General features: G+C 44.1%; 2 protein-coding genes across 2 annotated transcripts; both read right to left on the bottom strand.

The window, feature by feature from the left end:
- Positions 1 to 37: 37 nt before the first annotated feature.
- On the bottom strand, positions 38 to 7,181 carry apof (apolipoprotein F). The gene is made up of 2 exons (XM_062545294.1): positions 6,889 to 7,181; positions 38 to 2,278 (listed from the first exon to the last, which is right to left on the bottom strand). Exon 2 carries the CDS (start codon positions 2,235 to 2,237, stop codon positions 798 to 800), a length of 1,440 nt encoding a protein of 479 aa, XP_062401278.1. The 5' UTR covers positions 2,238 to 2,278; positions 6,889 to 7,181; the 3' UTR covers positions 38 to 797.
- A 1,009-nt stretch (positions 7,182 to 8,190) lies between these two features.
- c1galt1lb (core 1 synthase, glycoprotein-N-acetylgalactosamine 3-beta-galactosyltransferase 1, like b) lies at positions 8,191 to 13,353 on the bottom strand. The gene is made up of 6 exons (XM_062545293.1): positions 13,267 to 13,353; positions 12,872 to 12,999; positions 12,753 to 12,777; positions 12,347 to 12,556; positions 10,764 to 11,428; positions 8,191 to 9,010 (listed from the first exon to the last, which is right to left on the bottom strand). Exons 4-6 carry the CDS (start codon positions 12,531 to 12,533, stop codon positions 8,771 to 8,773), a joined length of 1,092 nt encoding a protein of 363 aa, XP_062401277.1. The 5' UTR covers positions 12,534 to 12,556; positions 12,753 to 12,777; positions 12,872 to 12,999; positions 13,267 to 13,353; the 3' UTR covers positions 8,191 to 8,770.
- Positions 13,354 to 16,261: the final 2,908 nt, after the last annotated feature.

Raw genomic sequence — 16,261 nt, 5'->3', positions numbered from 1 at the left:
GAGATGGAGAAAAAAGAAAGAATGACTAACTGAAACAGAAAGCGTTCATTTTTTTTATTATTAAGGATCACAATCGCATGGCTACAAAACCCAGTTCATGACAAGACCTCTGCACGCCAGACTCTTTGGTGAAGAACTTCATACAGGACAGTCACTGCCATGCATCTAAACTGAAAATGCATGTAAAGATTTTACACAATATACATAATATTGTTCTTCAAATATGACGACTAAAATAAATGTTTCAATAGCTACTCCTGAAGCTTCTCAGTGCTAACATGATCATTATACTCTTTTATGATTGTAACAGGCAAAGAAAAAAAGAATGCAATCCACAAGCAAAAGATAATTTGTCAGCAGTCAGCAGTCAGATAAACATGCAGAGAACATGCAAGGAAGCACAGTTTCAGGGACCATTTAGCCCCAGTTTCTGCAGCTCACTCACTTGCAGGATATAAAACAGGAGACAAAAGACACAAAACACATCCTTAAAAAAAAAACAAAAAAAAACAAAACATTAAGATTCATATATTACCAACCTATAGGCAAAAGGCTATTCTTTGTCAGTAAATATACTAAAAACATGATCAATAAGCAGTTTATTTGTAATGTTTGTCATGTCATATTTTCAAATGTATGTGCAATTTGTTTGAAAATGTTATCAAACAGTATATTATCGTATCGTACATTACACACACACACACACACACACACAAACACGACATGTGTGTCCAGTATGTCTTACTGGATAGTGAAGGACATTACACACGCACACAACATGTCTGTCCAGTATGCTTTTACTGGATAGTGAAGGTTCCATCTTCCCAGCTCTCCTGATTGACCAGCAGATCCTGACCTTGACCTTGACCTTGACCTTGACCTTGACCTTGACCTTGACCTTGGTTGACGTTGTTCATCAGGTACTTCACGCTGGCCTTGACCCCCGTCTTCACCCCCGCCCCCAGGGCGTACCCAGCCACCCCTACCGTCCCGCCCGTGATGGCCATGAGGGCGTCGGTGCCCAGGTCCACGGCGCTCAGGATGGCCCTCTCGCGGGCGGTCTCGGTGCAGTTGCGCGCGGCGTAGTAGACGGCCGTGCCCAGGTTGTAGAGGGTGGAGACGGCGGGCACCCACTCCACCACCGCGTACACCTGCTGCTCCTGCGGGCTCACGCACCGATGCTGTGCCACCCGGGCACTGCGACGCGCGCGTGCCAGTCCGACACCGACACCGACCCCTGGCGCGCACGGCCTGAGCCAGCACTCCGCCCCACTGTTGGCACGAGCGGGGAGGACTCGGCTGCCGGCCCTGAGAACAGCCTGGTACTGCCCGTCTCTAGTCTGGGCCACGCCAACGCACTTGAGCCCCAGGCGCTGGCACAGATGCTGAGCCTTGTGCAGAGGCCCCCTCTTGCCAACCTCCTGGCCCTCCAGCCGAGCCCCTTGCACGCGTAACCACCCAGCACAGCTACCCAAGCCTCCGTCTGCCACAGTGGAGACCCCCTCTGCTGTGCCCACCTTGGCCATCTGCAGAATATTAAACATCAGAGCATTCAGGTGGCACTCCGTCTGCTCCCCGCCATCGCCCGTGCTGGACTGGGCATCGGTGTTGTCGTGGCGATGGGCATCGGTGTTGTCGTGGAGATCGGTGATGTTTTCATGCCCTGCGCTGTAGCCGTTTGGATTGAACGAGTAAGCGTCTAGTGACGGCTCAGAGTCGTCACGCGCCGCTGCTGAGTTGTTGCCGGGGGAAACGGAGTCGTTGGGTGAAGCGCTAGCGTTAGCGCTGTTGACTGTGGGCAGAGCCGGGCTGTTCTCCAGCAGCTGCGTGAGCTGCCTGATGAGGGCGTGCGTGTCCTCGCGGCCCAGCGCTCTGTACATGCCGCGGGTGAGCGCCAGCGCCTCCTGCTGGCAGCCTGCGGACAGCAGCAGCGGCAGCTCCGCCAGGCCCAGCAGCTCCTGCGCGAGCGCACCGCCCCCACGCGGCAAACGCCGCAGAGACGAGCAGCTGATGTTGCCGCGCAGACGCACGCGGCCGTCCACCGAGGTGGCGAGGGTGGACAGGAGTGACCGGGTGTCGTCCCGGGACCCGCGGCCCTGACCCCCGGCCTCTGCGAGCCTCGGGTGGGGCGGATGAGGGCCGGAGGTGGTGTGGCCCACGGCAGAATCAGTCAGCAGCAGGATCACCAGCAGCCAGTGAAGGTGGGAGCTCATCATCGTCATCGTCATCGTCATCATCAGCAGCAGCAGCGCAACCCAACTTCACCTCGACGGGAAAACTGCAATGACAAAGAAATACACTTAACTAGAGTTTATTAATGGGATGCGTGTTTGTGTGTGTGGACATGTGTGTCTGTGTGTGAAGTGTGGTACAATAAACTTGAACTTGAACTTGAACTTGACTCAGATCAGAGTAAAAACAGATTTTAAAAAAATTGGAAAAAACACTTTGCTCTTTCATTTGTTTAAATGTGTCATTTGTAGTTTTTAAAATCCCTTGAATAAATATACTATTTCCAGATGAACCATGATAATGTATGCTTTGCTTCTCCTGTCTATGTAATAGCTGGTTATGGCCATCAGGTGGTGTTCTACTTACAATGTATACAGGTAGCGGAAGAATAAAGTTGCCGAGTTGTATCCTGGGTTAGTCATTAAAAGCAAGGTCATATTTTCACATGCAAATTGAGTGTCTGGCAAACAGTTGTGGTTACTCTAGGCAAATTTGCAGCAATTTCATATACAAATTAGGTATAGCACCAGAAGTTCCCTCGAAGCAAACTTGTGGGTGATTTATGGGAAACAAATGAGTTCACTAAATAATGACAGAAGCTTGCCAATGTTGGCCACTAGAGGCAAACTTCCAGTCATTCCACAATGAGTTTAGCCAGAACTTTGTCACTAGTGGCAAATGTGTTCACAGCGATTTGCCACCACAAATAGCCAATAGCAAACTTCCAGGGAACTTCAGGTGATGAACCCAATTTGCATATGACATTGCTACAAATGTACTGCAACATTGTCTTTCTAAGTCTGTCAACAGTCTTTCAAGTTTATAGTCCAAATGTTAGAGAATGTTTGCCAAAGCACGTAGAATGAGGAGTTACTATCTCAACATCTTTGTTGATCAGGGTCTATAATCAGCAGATGGGTAGTAGATCACTGTCCATTCGTACACACAGGCTGTGTACAGTCTGTATTCTTAACAGTCAAGAAAGTTTCCCGCAGTGTTGGATAATCCATAAACACTGAGCTCCTTTAATGGTAATTTTTGAGTGAATATGAACTGGAGTTGTTGTACGCAAGTGAGTATTGTGTTATAGGCCTCACTGTACACATCACAGCCATGGTTAGCAAGGCACCCTTGGACATGACTCAACTTCTTTCTTTTAGCTTTTAGCTAAGCTTTTAGTGTATTTGACTGCTTAGAATCTTTGTGGAAAACACTAAAAAGCTCCTTTTCAGCATTGTGTTAATCTAGAGTATATACGGTGAAGGACAAAGCCCTGGAGCTCTCACCAAACATTGGGCTCTCATTCACCAACCGTTTTTACGCAGAAATGTGTTCTTAAACCCCACTTACCTTTTTTTGCCATTCCCCAACGAAAGAACAGAATCTATAAACACTCAAAAACACTCATGCATATTTGACAACTGACTTGTTGGTGCAAAATAAATGGTTGTTGTTGCATTTTCAGCATTTCTGCAAGTGTAAAATATAATAGAATTTAGATTATATTTATTATTATATTCATTATCATTATTATTATTATTATTATTATTATTATATGATGTAGGATATTTGAACAAATATTAGAAATATAGTTTTGACGTTTTTACAAAACATGAATGTATAAAAAATCAAATGAATACCCACAACAAATAACACTTTTTATAATAATTTAAATCAACTCATTTACTGTTCAATTGAGCAGTGCTTTCACCTCAAAGTACAGTATGTGTCATACAGTGATTAAACAGTCTTACTCATGTAAATAAAGAAGCTGATGTCTCAGCTGTGTGTAACGCCCTGCATCATGCCCTTTTATGGGGGTGTTTATGCTAGGCTAATGCCAGTGTTGGGAGTAACGAGTTACAAAAGTAATGTAATTACTGTAATGTATTGCTTTTTGCTGTAACGCGGTAATGTAAGGCATTCCAAAAACGAAATGGGTAATATTTTACTCGGTACAAAGGTCAGTAATGCAAGTTACTTTGCAATTAAGTGGTGTTTTGTTTTTATACAAATGCCAGACGAGATCAGTAGAGGAGAAACAATCCGCGCAAATATAGGCCTAGAATGTTTTTTTCTTACTTGTAAAAGATGGCTGAAGTTGAAGCAGGCTCGACGTCGGACAGGACATGTTCAAGATGGATATACTTTCATTACTTTCAGTTTGTTAGAGACAAAGATATGAGGATGGGACATAGTAAGTGCACTTTATGTGCGAAACCAAAAGATCTACCTCACGCAATAGCACAAGTAATTTCACAAAAAGTTTAGACCACGCTAACATTACGTGAGTAAAAAGAAAGTGTATCTTGTCAGGTCTTTGCTTTAGGTTATAATACAGTGGGCACTGATTTTAATGAGTAGGCTAGGTCTAAAGTTACCGTATCTCTAGTGCAATTTATCAGACTTAAACCCTTTGTCGGTTTCAAAAAATTCTACCTATGATTGAGCTGGATCAAGCATAATAAGCTACATAAAATAATAATAATAATAATAATAATAATGTATATTAAAGTTTATATGAAAGTAATTCAAAAGTAATGCAGTAGTAGTGTAATGCTTTACAATTCAGAGACAGTAATATTGTAGTGTAACACATACTTTGAAATGACAGTAACAAGTAATACATACGTTTTTGAAGTAACTTGCCCAACACTGGCTAATGCAGAACAATTGGCATGCCCTTTAATGGGGACTGGGTGTTTACCTAGGCTAATGCAGAACAATTGGCATGCCCTTTAATGGGGACTGGGTGTTTACCTAATGCAGAACAATTGGCATGCCCTGTCAACTTCAGAAGAAATGAGATTCAGTACGATAAGAACACAACTGCAAACAATTCCTTCCCGGATCCCATCCCTGGCACTGATCCCATCCCATCCCATCCCATCCCCGGCGCTGATCCCATCCCTGGCGCTCTCTCTCTCCCATTCGCTTCCTGTCACTCTCCACTGCAACTATCAATAAAAGGTATAAAATGCCCCCCCCAAAAATACATTTCTGAATCTGCCTAAGAACAAAAGTAAGAAAATTCTCAGGAAGATATTGGTGAGGCTCATTCTTATATCATTTCATGTTGGTGCAGTCAGTGTCAGGCCCCATATCACCCCCCAACCGTCTGCTCTGTTTGTTGTGTGTGTGTGTGTGTGTGTGTGTGTGTGTGTGTGTGTGTGTGTGTGTGTTCAAAAACATGGGGTTCATATGAAGTTCCTCTGCAGTGACCATAAATGAAGAAAGTGACCTGGACCAAACCATCAGCAGTTTCAGCCAATAAACAGCCAATACACATCGAATCACCCTTTACTTTAGGAACATAGAAGGGAGAGTGTATACTTTAATTTGACTGATTGAGCTTTAAAATGTAACATTTCACCATAGCAGAGAGAGGTGTCTGTGTTTATGTTTGGCCATAATGGGGTACTGCTCAGTCAGAGCCCACATTAAGAGTATGTAGTACCTTCATCATCATCATAACCACTCTGAGAATGCCACTAGACATGCTGGGGCCTCATCTGTGAAACACAAGACCACGGCACGAGGACAGGAAGAGTCTTTTATATCTATGTGACCATAGACTGCATTGTACTGTATATGGGCAGTCAAATGATGGCTATGGGCACAAAGACTGTGGATATATAAATCTGTAGGGAGGTGCCCAAATATGTTTGGCTATATATTACTCAGTTTGGAATGTTTATGCAATGCCTGTCACCTATCCATCCAATATTTAAAGCCGTAATTAAGTGGTTTCGCAAGTCGCTTAAGTTGCAGCTTGGTGGGTGGATATAGAGAAAACCAGGGGCTTACAATCATTACACTGCACTACCAGCAGCTAAAGATATATCTGAGATAACAGCAGGTCTTATTTAAGCTGGCTAATTACAGATTTGCTTTGAATTCTGGTTTGAAAACCACCAACTCTAAGCAACGCTGGAGAGCACGCTTAGGCTAAATGGGGACCTACAGGCGTCCCGCAAGCACCACCCACAACAATGTCCTCTCTCACTACACCTGAGGTGAATTTACTCTCTCACTACACCTGAGGTGAATTTACAACAACACTAAACAATCAAATTAAGCTGAATTTGCCAGATATTGTGAAGTAGATTTAAATGATTAAATATGTGAACACATTCATCTACAATAAGATTCTACATCTTTGATAAATTATTAAGAATTTAAGAAATAACGCATTAGCCCTACATTACACTTTAACCACCTTTGTTTATAGTATATCGTTTTTTAAACCTGAGAAATTCTGTTTGAATACATGGTAATGAATACTCACACATCCACCTATATACCATATATTCTCTTTCTTATATAAAGCTAAATTATTCTACAACTAAGCACATGAGAAGAATTATTCAGGAGGACATCCAAAACAAGTCACTATGTTTACAGACTGTAAACAGATTGCACTGAGAAACGTGACATGAATGTGGTCACTGGGCAGTATTGACCAAAATCCAATACATGTCACATGCAGTACTACTTTAGGATAGTAAGCCTGTAAAACAGCTCATTCCTTTAGTCACTTCCATCAGAATTACATTGAATTGTACATCACAGGAAAAAAATATACAGACATGAAATCTCTCTACTTTTAAACGGTGAAAATTGACTGGAAAGTATAAAAATCATGAGCAATCTTACCGTACTGTTCCTCTAAGAGCGTCGCTGCCTGGCAGATCTATTTCTCCCTCACTCTTTCACCCTTCTCTCTTTATCCCCCTCTCCACTCAGCCGCACCACTCCACTTGGGTATCTCTCTTCCACTCTTCCTCTGTTCCCCCTCTTCTTCTTTATGCTCTGTGTGTGTGTGTGTGTTTACTCTCTCTCTTGTCCTCCCCACCTCCCCTGTCCCAGCTGAGCTGCTGGTTGGGTGCAGGGGGGGGGTATTGATTCACGTGGCACGGGTCACTGTCCTCCTACGCCTGAGTGTTTGCATGCTCCCTGCTCCGCTCTGCCTCCCTGCTTACTCTGTGCCGCCCTGCACTGACCCAGATACTCCCAGCTCCCAAATTGCCTCAAGTCCATGAAGAGGGAGCAGGAGAGAGAGAGAGAGTGTGAGAGAGAGAGGACGAGATAGTGAGGGAGAGAAAGAGGGAGACAGAGAGAGAGAGAGTGTGAAGGACAGAGAGAGAGAGAGAGAGAAAAGAGGAGGCAGAGCGTAAGTGAGTGAGGCTGAAAGAGAAGGAGAAGAGGAGGAGGGGGGCGTGAGAGTCTTCCCGGGTGAGGAGCTGAAACAAAGCCCCGGTTGCGCTGGTACGGTTAAGGACATGCAGGGATGCATACAGTAGATGCAGATACAGCTGGCTGTGTTTAGAACTCAACTCAAACATCCCACGGTGCACCAGCTGCACATCAGGCAGGGAGTCGAGATAGCGCCAAACAGGCGACTGCAAATGTATGTCAGCTGCACATCATTGCCTCATGCCGTGGTGGTGGTATATGAGGATGTTGCTCACACATCACATCCAATTCTTCAGTCCTACAATTCTACAGTTTTGCTGAAAATCAGACATGCGTATTTTAATTAATCAAGTTGACAGCATGTGTCCAAGTGGAGCAATCTGTTACAGTTAAGACGTTTGTCAAGTCAACACTTACTGGAACTAGGGATTTACTGCAGTTCCTTAGCAACATCTCGGGCTTTGAAATACGGAACTGACTAAGCCAGTTAGACCTCTCTTTATGCTTTGTTGCATTGTTTGAACAGCTCCAGGAAGATTTCCTTGACATCAACTGGCATTTAGAGCAATTGTGAGTGATGATAGCTCCATAATAATCTACGAATACTGTGTAGGTAGACATCACATTTAGAGCAATTGTGAGTGATAATAGCTCCATATTTACGAATACTGTGTAGGTAGAAATCACATGACCTTCAGATTTCTCTGTTGTCTCAGCCAACACCATGTTGCTCAAAACACACAACTGGGAGGGCGCACACAATTTGGAGTGGGCTGGAGACTGGATTTTATTTCTTTAAAGTGTGTACATAAAATTTGCAAAACAGTCAATCTGTTTTCCCGATCCCTTTTACTCCCATAGAGGACTTGCAAACAGCACCAGTACAATGCTACACACAAGTTAAGACACAATCAGACTTCTGTCACTGTCGTGGTGTTGACGTGGTTAGAGCTCCTGAAGGAACATACATGATGTCTCCACAGACATATGTGCAACACTCTGAACTTAAACCTTGTTCCTTGCCAAGAGTTCAGCCCACTGTCCACCAACCCAAGTCACATTCATCATCAATCGGCACGTAGATCACTTTTATGCGCAACTAAGCACGCTCTATAGCAATAAAAAACAAAACAAAACGGATCCGGACCCATACATAATTATTACCAAACGTCAATCCATTCTCACAGTCTCTGTCATAGACCCAGTCATTCTGGTAAACAAAAAGATACAATGTGCTGGAAGAGTGGTCAGATTTGGCTCCCATTTAGCCTGACAGTCTTTCACTTCATTACAAAAAGAGCAAAAACAGCTTGTGTTGATTGTGAACCTCCATAAGGCAACTCTAGGTTTTCCCAGCCCCCACCGCAGCTTCAGCCTGGGGCTCAGCAGCAGCATTGACGGGGGGGTTTTGGTCAGCTTTGGCAGGGGCCGGGGCCAGGGCCAGCTCTTTGGGGGGTGGGGGCAGGTAGCGGTAGCGATAGCCATACGCCCGCAGATGGTAGGTGTAGTACTCCATAAGATACATCGTGGTGCCATCCACGTAGTGGAAGGAGACGGCTAGATCTGAGCAACACTGCGCTCCCTGAACACCAAGAGAGAGAGAGGGGATTAAGACATTAATATGTATTCTGTTGTAGGTAACATGCACCATGTTTACAGCTTCTTTCTATTTTTGTAAAATATCAATATGAAATCAACAATTAAGGAACCCCCCCCCCCCTCTAGCTTTCTGTGTATCAACTGTTTATCAATACAGTCATCGAGATGTATGATTATACAGGCTATGGGGAGATTTTGTCAAGGTATTTAACTAAGGTTGTACTTGGCTTCTGTACATCTGGTCATCAATGACGTAAGTCTGTAAGTAAGTCTGAAAAGAGGCATTCCACAAAGAAAAATAAATATTTGATAAAGATTATTATATTGTCGTTCCCAAGCTCACTGACACACCTAGTCTGTCACTTTTTTCTTGTCAGTGTAAACGAGTGCTGAGAGGTTAAGGCCCGTCTCCTGGTCATTAATCGATCTTTTCCTCTTACTAACCTGACTATTCTGTATTCTAGTTTCAAAGATACAACTATATCCAACTTTCTTTTACAGAAGCATTTCCGAAACTCGTAGCTGTGTCTTATCTCATATGCCTCATCACCGCCCCTATCTTATCTATTACATTGTACATTTGATTTTGTCGTCTTGTTATGCCTTTATCTACACCTAGAATGAACACAAGCGTGCCTGTATCTCTGATCAGATTGTACTGGGAGACAGCTCAAGGTGGACATGCCGTTATATCTATGCACCTCTATGTGGACAGGAGAAATCTGAATTGATGAAAGTGCATTGTAGAAAACAGGACTACTTTGACTTATTACAAATAAAAACATGATAATGTAATACCAAAACCCCTAAATGCCACTCCACAGGACCGGATTTCAGAATAAGGAAGTACTAATGGCCCACACCAGGACAGGAAGTGAGTCATAAGGAGGGCCATGGAAAAGGTATGATGCCAAACCTGGCAACAGCTGACGTGTGCCAAGGCTACTGGCACACAGTGGCATCTGCCACATCACCCGCCTAAACCAAAGGGGCTCCACTGCTACAAGTACAATAATAATAATAATAATAAAAAAAAAAAAAACACAAAATAAACGCAATGAACACAAAATAATAATTTAAAAAAACTATAAAACTACTGTAAAATATTAGGTTACAAACATTACGCTGTATACAATATATACAGTGGCATCTGTGATGACTAAAGTGGAAGAAGTTTTGAGACAACCTCAAGGTCCTTCTTCCTGCGCTAATTCACAATGTTATTAGGTTGAGATTAGATCCTTGCAGCCCTGCTCTAGAATATTTTAAACGTTATGTCGATCAGTTATGTTTCCTAACTGCCATTCCGTGTTTGTAGTCATCTTGCTTAGATTACTGAGTGACATGGGAAGAATGCTGACCTTAGGAAACAACTTTTCACAATGTACTGTACATCCCGAGAGTTCTTTCTTCTTAAATTCTAATTATTAGCTGCTAATCTTGTATAACCAGCTAAACAGGCTCACAACTGTCTTGACAAGAAAATCCAATTGTGTAAGGTCTCCTCAAGATTCTTCAAGCCAACTGAGCAGCTAAGCCTACGATCCCACACCATACTACCACATCCATGTAAAACTGCCTGCATTGCAACCTCCAAATAGCATTTGACACATGCGCCAGGCCAGACCATGGTTTGCTTAAAAAAGCGTCAGCCAAATGTAATGTAATGTAATTTGAGCAGACAAGACTACCTCGTAACGCGACTGCATCTGTAATGGCGAAGATGGCGGACTCACCTCCACGATGGGGTAGTAGCAGTAATTCCAGTACCAGAAGCTCTTGGGGAACTTCCCTGTGAGGTGCTGGTCGGGCACAAAGGGGTGAAAAGTCTCTCGGTGCAGCGTGTCCCTGGAGTCGCCCGCCTGCACCCCCATCTTCTCCATGCACTGGCCCATGGCCAGGTCCTCCACGGACGAGGTGTGTGTGCACACCTTGGTGCGGAAGCCCTCCACGAAGCGCCGCAGGGCCTCCTTGCTCAGCACGTAGCCCGCGCCGCCGCTCATGTAGCCCTGCTTCACGTAGGGCTTGAACCGCCGGCCGAAGTAGACGGGCTCGTCGGGCGAGTAGTTGGCCAGCAACCAGCGCAGGTTGTCCACGACCACGTAGGTGTCGTCGTCGGCCTTGTAGAACCAGTCGGCGTCGTTGCCGTGCTTCTCCAGCACGTAGTGGAAGGCGCGGATGGTCTTCCAGTACAGCTGGTCGCGGCCCTCCTTGGTGTCCAGGCCCACGGCGGGGAAGTCCGGGTCGTCCACCGAGCTCATGAAGAGGAGGATGTTGCAGTGGCGGCTCCAGGTGTTCTTCACGTGACGCGCCTTCTTGTGCAGGTTGGCGGGACCCGTCATCACCCAGCACAGAACCCGCACGCGCTTGTACAGCGAGTCGGCCACCGCCCCGTCCTCTCCTGCAGGCCCCAGAATAAAGACACAGAGACCAGGAGACAGTCGTGATTGGAGCGGTGTGGAATGGTGTGGTTAGTTAATGCTCTACTCAGAACATCATGAGTTGTTTTACTGCGTCTTGCATATCAAATCTCCAGCCACCAGTTCACGGTACATAACAACATAACACTGTCTGTGTCATCATATCAGTCAGAAGTCAAAAACATGACACGCCATCACTGTGTCTGTCTATTTTGTATCACCTACATGTAGCATTCCTGTTCAGTAAATACAAGTTGGCTTTCTTTCTGTAATAGTATAATAGTATAATTGTAATCAAGATGAAACTAACCTTTGTGTTTTATGCCCTGTGCCTATTGTCTTTTTCTAATTGTCCATATGCGTTCATTTCTAGCACCTTAGTTACCATAATGGTGAGTATAACTACTCTATGCCTACAGCGCACCACAGACATCAGAGGTGCCTGCTGTTGAGGCACGCCAGTCTAGATTGTGAAATGTAATGTTAAATGGCATTGCGGATGTTGAACAAATATTGGAATTGTCTAATGTAAGAGCCTGTTCCTAAGTCAACTGATAGTCAATCTGTCGCTTATGTTTCAGTCCTCAAAGTTTCAAGTTTTATGAACTGCTATAAAACTTAGTGGGAGGTAACGCTGTGCAGGTGACATATATAATTTGCGCTTCGATAAAAATGCTGCGTTGGTGGTGAGTTTAGAGTGGTCATGCTCTGACGCTTGTGTTAATGACATGAGTAATGGCTTCATCCTGGTTTACAGGATACAGTGCGATTACATGCAAACGGAGTAACCGACTAAACTCCAACTTCATAAAATCAAACCTGGAGTATTAGATTTAACATAGATTGCATATCATGTAACCAAACACTGTGATCACAGTTGGAGTTGATGACGTTCCCACCTGTATGATGCGGGTGGTTGAGGTTGAAAAGTGCCGACCGATTTTTCAGCCAGTTCCGCTCCTCCGGCTGTCGTATGGATGCCTTGCCCTTGCGTTCAAACCACACCTGTTGAAGGAACACGTAGAGCGTGCACGTTCCGACAAGGAAGCCCACGGTGAAAGCACCCCTGGAGCTCATAAACTTCATTTTCTCAGTGTACGTTATGGCCTCTGTAGAGAGAGTAACAAGTAAGGATGTTACAAAGCAACCTTAACAATAGGACAGAGACACCATCAACTATTGGCATATATTTGGACAAACTTGCCGACTCCACTGCAGAACATCAGCACCACGTGTAAATCCTGTTGTAATTAGACTTTGTATGCTAAAATGAGTTATAATGTATCAACGAAAATCAGCACGTACCTGTCAATTCTAAAAAGCGGCTCACCTAGAAAAACAAGTAGCATAACACCACAATCATGATCATTTCACAGCACTTTAGATTCCGTTAAATTATAATTATGCTAAATAACATCACTTACGGTTAAACTTCATTTCGAATCCAGCTCGAAAACATTTCTTGGCTAGCCATCTAGGACCCTCGCATCATGACAGCTGCCGTTAGGCTAACGAGTCTTCCATGACAGCAGAGGAAGACTCTAACATCTAACTATTAAAAAAAACACAGGAACAGCATTAATGGCATGAAAATGTCAAGACATAACTTGAACAAAGTTAACTTAATATATATATAGCTATAGCTATCTAACAAAGTATGCTAGCTGACGTTACTGTCTTCCCCGTGATTGTGCTCCGCTTCTTGCATGATTTAACCATGAACACATCTAGCTAGCAAATCCAGCGTTAAAGTAAATACGTGTACAATTCTTCAGAAAAGTAACTCTGTCTTCTGATGTAGCTCAGAAAGTAATTTCACCTGTATCTTGTGAACGAACTTCTCTTCATTTGAACTTCCTTCTGATTATTGGTATGTTTGACCAGGAAATGCCTACAACATTTTTACAAGAAACATCAGCTGTGGATGTGCCACTTGGTTGGAAGATGTAGCTGCCAATTTTATCTGTGAGCCCGCCTTTAAATATACTTGGTTTTGATTGGTCTGTGACTTTTACACCGCACGTAACCGCAAATAAAGTGCCGTGGCCGTGGCTAGAATTCTAGAGTTTAGAGGGCGAACGTCACACCTAAACTGGGAACTTCTCAGTTTGAAGCATAGAAAGTAAAGACAATTGTCTAGTTACTTTATAAACCGTCTCTGGTAAATGTTTGAAGTGGGGGCTTTGGGAGAGCTCTAGGATAATGTTTTGACATTACTCAACGTGAACGCTCTCACTTCGGAAGTGGTGAGTTCGGAACCTTCCCACTTTCCATGAACGCATGAACGCACTGTAATTCATTATGGAAAACATACCGGTTTCTCTGTCCGGGGGGGTATTCCCTATTCGAAACAGCAGGTTCGGCAACATGTTGTGGCTGTAGAAACTGAGTCGTGCATCTGTTAAACGTTTTCTGACACCTGAATGTAATGTGTAGAACAAGTTATGCCGGGTTCACATTGCACGTGCAAACGGCAGCACTGAGCTATAACCTACATGAATCTATGTATGAAAACACATCATTTTCAATGGCTTGCGCTGGCAAGAACTGGTCTGCCATTCGTTGTGCCGAGCAACGCACAGCGCCGCTCCGGAGCGAGGTCGAAGTTCAACATCAAATCTTCAGCGCTGAACCCGCGGCGGCACAACTAACATGGAACATGGGCCCGAGAGCAACTTAGCGGCGAGCGAAGCACATGTCGGGTGCAATTTCATCTCGCCACCAAGCCCTACTGCAGTAATGGTTGTGGCAAGAGCAATAAAGTCTTCGACCAAGAACGACGAGCGCATGGATTAGGCTACCATGTATAATGTGACCCCATCCCCTTACAGCTAATCAGATGATCCAATGTCTCTGGGGCCAAACTTCAAGTTCAAGTTCAAGTTTATTACAGCCATTTCAACAATATAAAAATACAGTTGATAGGAATGTCCTCAGGCTATATGCTCACATAACATGTAACTTCATATTGCTGATAAGCCAGTCAGTAGAATGATGAACCACAATTTTATCATTTTATAAATTCATATCTACCTAAGACTCTTTCCCCCCAATAAAACAAGCAAATTGTGTCCATTAGCTCCTATCCCATCCATATTGATATTTAACACAATTTGAATCACTTCACACTGGTCAAGAAGAACCATTACTGCTGCTTAGCTTGGCTTAGGCTATTTGCCACAGCCAGCTAGCCAGCTGATGAACGTGGAGAAATGTAGGCCACTTTGTCAAATCCAAAGCTGACAAAAGACCAAGTTACACATCTGCAAGAAAACATATGGAACCTGGCCAGGACTTCAGGATTAATTGTTCGGATTATGAGGGAGTCCTTGTAGATTTTACTCCCTGGAGCCAAAAGGTTTGAGAAACCCTGCCTCAGGCCAAACTGCCACTCCAACTCTGCAAGCAAGCACGCTCTGGTACTTTGAAACCTTCAGTAAAAGTGTCAGAGTGTTGGAATTGAGGAAAGATGGAAGACACAGAGACCAAAACAGTTAGTGTTCTGTAACAGAACTGATTCATTCACTGATTCACTGATTCAACTGATTCATTCAAGTTGATCTTGAATGAATCCCGATTTCAACGTGCTGTGACCGTAGGCTAGTTGCCCACTCAATATTTCGACAAGCCCACCATAGGCTAGACCTGGCCCTGGGCCTAGATATGGTTCATGTAGGCCTATCCTGTTTACCCTTTGTCACAGTTAATAAATGTACAGTTACTAAATCACTTTAGTGTTCAGTTATTCAGCCATATATACCTTGTCACAGTTCTCTCTCATCAAGGGAAGTTGAATTTCATAACAGCAGGTGTCTGGTGACTGTGCACAACATTGTTCTGTCCATTCATACCAGGGTTAGGGTTCAATTATGGAACATTTGGGTAGTTCCACAGACAACCTGCAGGTGGCTCTATGGTTTTTCTCTAATGAACTCTCCCCTGTGTGATTCAATTTTTCAGCCACACACAGTCTTTGAAAAGTCCTCCTCCTCTGTGCAGTGGAGACAAAGATGTGTTTCACACATTAAAAAAGAGTGCTGTGAGTTGGGCCAGTGGAACAGAGGGGCGGATGCAACAACCTCCAGTCAGGATTTGACAGGCTGCAGTTGACTGCTTGACTGTGTGTGTGTGTGTGTGTGTGTGTGTGTGTGTGTGTGTGTGTGTGTGTGTGTGTGTGTGTATATTTGTGTGTGTGTGTGTGTGTGTGTGTGTGTGTGTGTGTGCGTGTGTGTGTGTGTGTGTGTGCGTGCGTGCGTGTGTGAGTGTGCGTGTGTGCGTGAGAGAGAGAGAGAGAGAGAGAACTTGAGATCTTAAGTAACAGTTACACAGAGACTGCAGAAGAAGGTAGGCTACATCTTGGCATGTCATAACTGACAGGGTCAGCGGAGTTCATTCAGAACCTTCGTTACACAAGGCCAGAAAAGCTTGTTTTGAATAGCCTACTACAGTACCACAGACCTTATGCTCCTACCATATACACAGGATAGTGGCACTTCTGTGATAGCAGAGAAACTGAAAGATTGTTGGCGGACCAAGTGGATGAACACCATGAATCTATGGTATCATTTATAATCTGTATTTATGTGTCATGACTTGATGGGCTTAAGCAGATTGGCTTTCAGAATTGAGAATTGAGAATTGGTCGGTAGAAATTCCATGACATTATGTAACTTCATCATTTTTACATTAAACACTTTTTAGGTGACAAAGGCAGCATACCTTGTTTTTTTAGAATTATGACTCACCAGCCAATAGTTATGAAGACTCTCCATAAGCCAATCACAGTTTCTTTTTTTGTTGTTGTTGTTGGCCTT

The sequence above is a fragment of the Sardina pilchardus genome, chromosome 9 (genome assembly GCF_963854185.1).
Source record: "Sardina pilchardus chromosome 9, fSarPil1.1, whole genome shotgun sequence".
Lineage (NCBI taxonomy): Eukaryota > Metazoa > Chordata > Actinopteri > Clupeiformes > Clupeidae > Sardina > Sardina pilchardus.
Note: the sequence above shows the minus strand (reverse complement) of the source record. Positions and strands in the feature narration are given on the sequence as shown.

What these genes read in the sequence shown, in the direction of transcription:
- apof (XM_062545294.1), bottom strand. Translation starts at nt 2,237, where the DNA reads ATGATGACGATGACGATGACGATGATGAGCTCCCACCTTCACTGGCTG.
- c1galt1lb (XM_062545293.1), bottom strand. Translation starts at nt 12,533, where the DNA reads ATGAAGTTTATGAGCTCCAGGGGTGCTTTCACCGTGGGCTTCCTTGTC. An exon ending in CAACCACCCGCATCATACAG is followed by an intron (nt 11,429 to 12,346) that starts GTGGGAACGTCA and finishes TGGGGCCTGCAG; the next exon opens with GAGAGGACGGGGCGGTGGCC. An exon ending in GCTACTACCCCATCGTGGAG is followed by an intron (nt 9,011 to 10,763) that starts GTGAGTCCGCCA and finishes CTTGGTGTTCAG; the next exon opens with GGAGCGCAGTGTTGCTCAGA.